Source organism: Trypanosoma equiperdum (assembly GCF_001457755.1).
Source record: "Trypanosoma equiperdum strain OVI genome assembly, contig: ctg_384, whole genome shotgun sequence".
NCBI classification, from domain to species: Eukaryota; Euglenozoa; class Kinetoplastea; order Trypanosomatida; family Trypanosomatidae; genus Trypanosoma; species Trypanosoma equiperdum.
In genome coordinates this window covers 702-2,226 of record NW_027124292.1, presented here as the reverse complement: position 1 = coordinate 2,226, position 1,525 = coordinate 702, and the positions used below count along the sequence as shown (strand labels likewise).

At 44.7% G+C, this 1,525-nt stretch overlaps 1 pseudogene across 1 annotated transcript; it reads left to right on the top strand.

The window, feature by feature from the left end:
- Positions 1–1,362, top strand: TEOVI_000156100:pseudogene (annotated as a pseudogene). The gene has a single exon. A coding segment is annotated over exon 1 (1,362 nt).
- The last annotated feature ends 163 nt before the right edge of the window (positions 1,363–1,525 follow it).

Genomic DNA, 1,525 nt, shown 5'->3' with positions numbered 1-1,525 from the left:
AAAAAATTGCAGGCGATCAACATGTCTTTAGCACCCAAGACGTGGTCTGGCATGTTCACAAAAGGTGCCTTCCAACCGCGTTCGTGGGACGAAGCGAAAGCAGCGGGATTAAACCCACACGAAAAGTGGAAGGACAACTGGCCCGAATGGCAGGCAGCTGCAATAGACACAAATCCCGCTAATGAACCAGGGAAATCCATAGCATCCTCGCATTTCCCAAAACTAACCGAGCAAGCCGCGAAGGTGGCACAAGTCCGTATAGAGAAAATCCTAGCCAGGGCCCAGAAGCACCAAAAGGCTATAGCAACCACTAAAAACGCTCTAAAAACGATGTCAAATACCGAACTGAAGAAAAAGGTGAACGAAGCCGCCTACGGCGTAGAAAACGGTCAGGGGACGTTCGCGACCAGCGGCCCGGTGGCGGCGGGAAACGGCGTCGTCACTCAGTGCGACACGGATGGCACAGTAGAAGGCAAGCAATCTCTAGCATACGCGATGCAATGCCTATGCTTTGATGAGAGCCAAGCCACAGCAACAAAAGCGTGCAGAAAAGACCTCACGATAAGCGAAGGGTGGGACACAGCGGCGCGGAATCTTCAAACGGCATTCACAGCAATCAGGGCACTTTGCGCAAGCGGCAAAAACAAAAGGGTAACAGCAGGAGCGATCCGAAGTGCAGTAAACAGAATCCACAGCTCTATAAAAATGATCGGAGGCGTAGGTTACCTTGGAGCTTACGTAACAACAGGGTGCACAGCAACTGTTGGGAACGGCTTCTGTGTTAAGTACAATACCAAGATCAAAACGGACAGCGACAAATTTGGCGAACTAACATACATCGCGAACATGCTGCACGTAGCGGATGCCCTTGAACAACGCGAGGATGGTAGCAAAAGAGCCCACTCGACATTGGAAGCCATTAAAAGCGAAGTTGAAGCAGCATGGCTGATATCCAACGAAACACTAGCATTACAGGATTTGACCTCAGCGGTGAAGACAGAAGCTACAACCTCTTCCCAAGCTCAGACAAAAAACACCGAAGAGAAACAAAAAGAATGCAAAGGAATAACGAAAGCAGTGCAATGCAGAGAAAACCAACCGCTCTGTGAATGGAAAGGCAAAAATGACGAAAATAGAGAATACTGCAAAGTAAATGAAACAAATGTAGCAAAGAAGCAACTCAAGGAGATGAAATTGACGGAACTCAAACTGCTTCAGAATGAAAAGATAAGCAAAAGAAAGATTGCACTTGCAACTGCAAATGGGAGAACAAGGCATGCAAGGACTCTAGTTGTCTCGTCAATAAGAAAATATATACGATTTCTGCTTCCTTTATTAGTTTGCTATTTTAATGATTTTTAGAGACATTTCTGAAATGTGCTATTTAAAGAAAATCTGAAATGTTTTAACACTTTGTTATAATAATTATAAAACTGTTAAATTAAAAAAAGTGCATCACTATGGTCTATGGATGTAAAGTGGTAGGGTAAAAAGGTATTGAAAAATGAGTGCTATTCTACTTTTA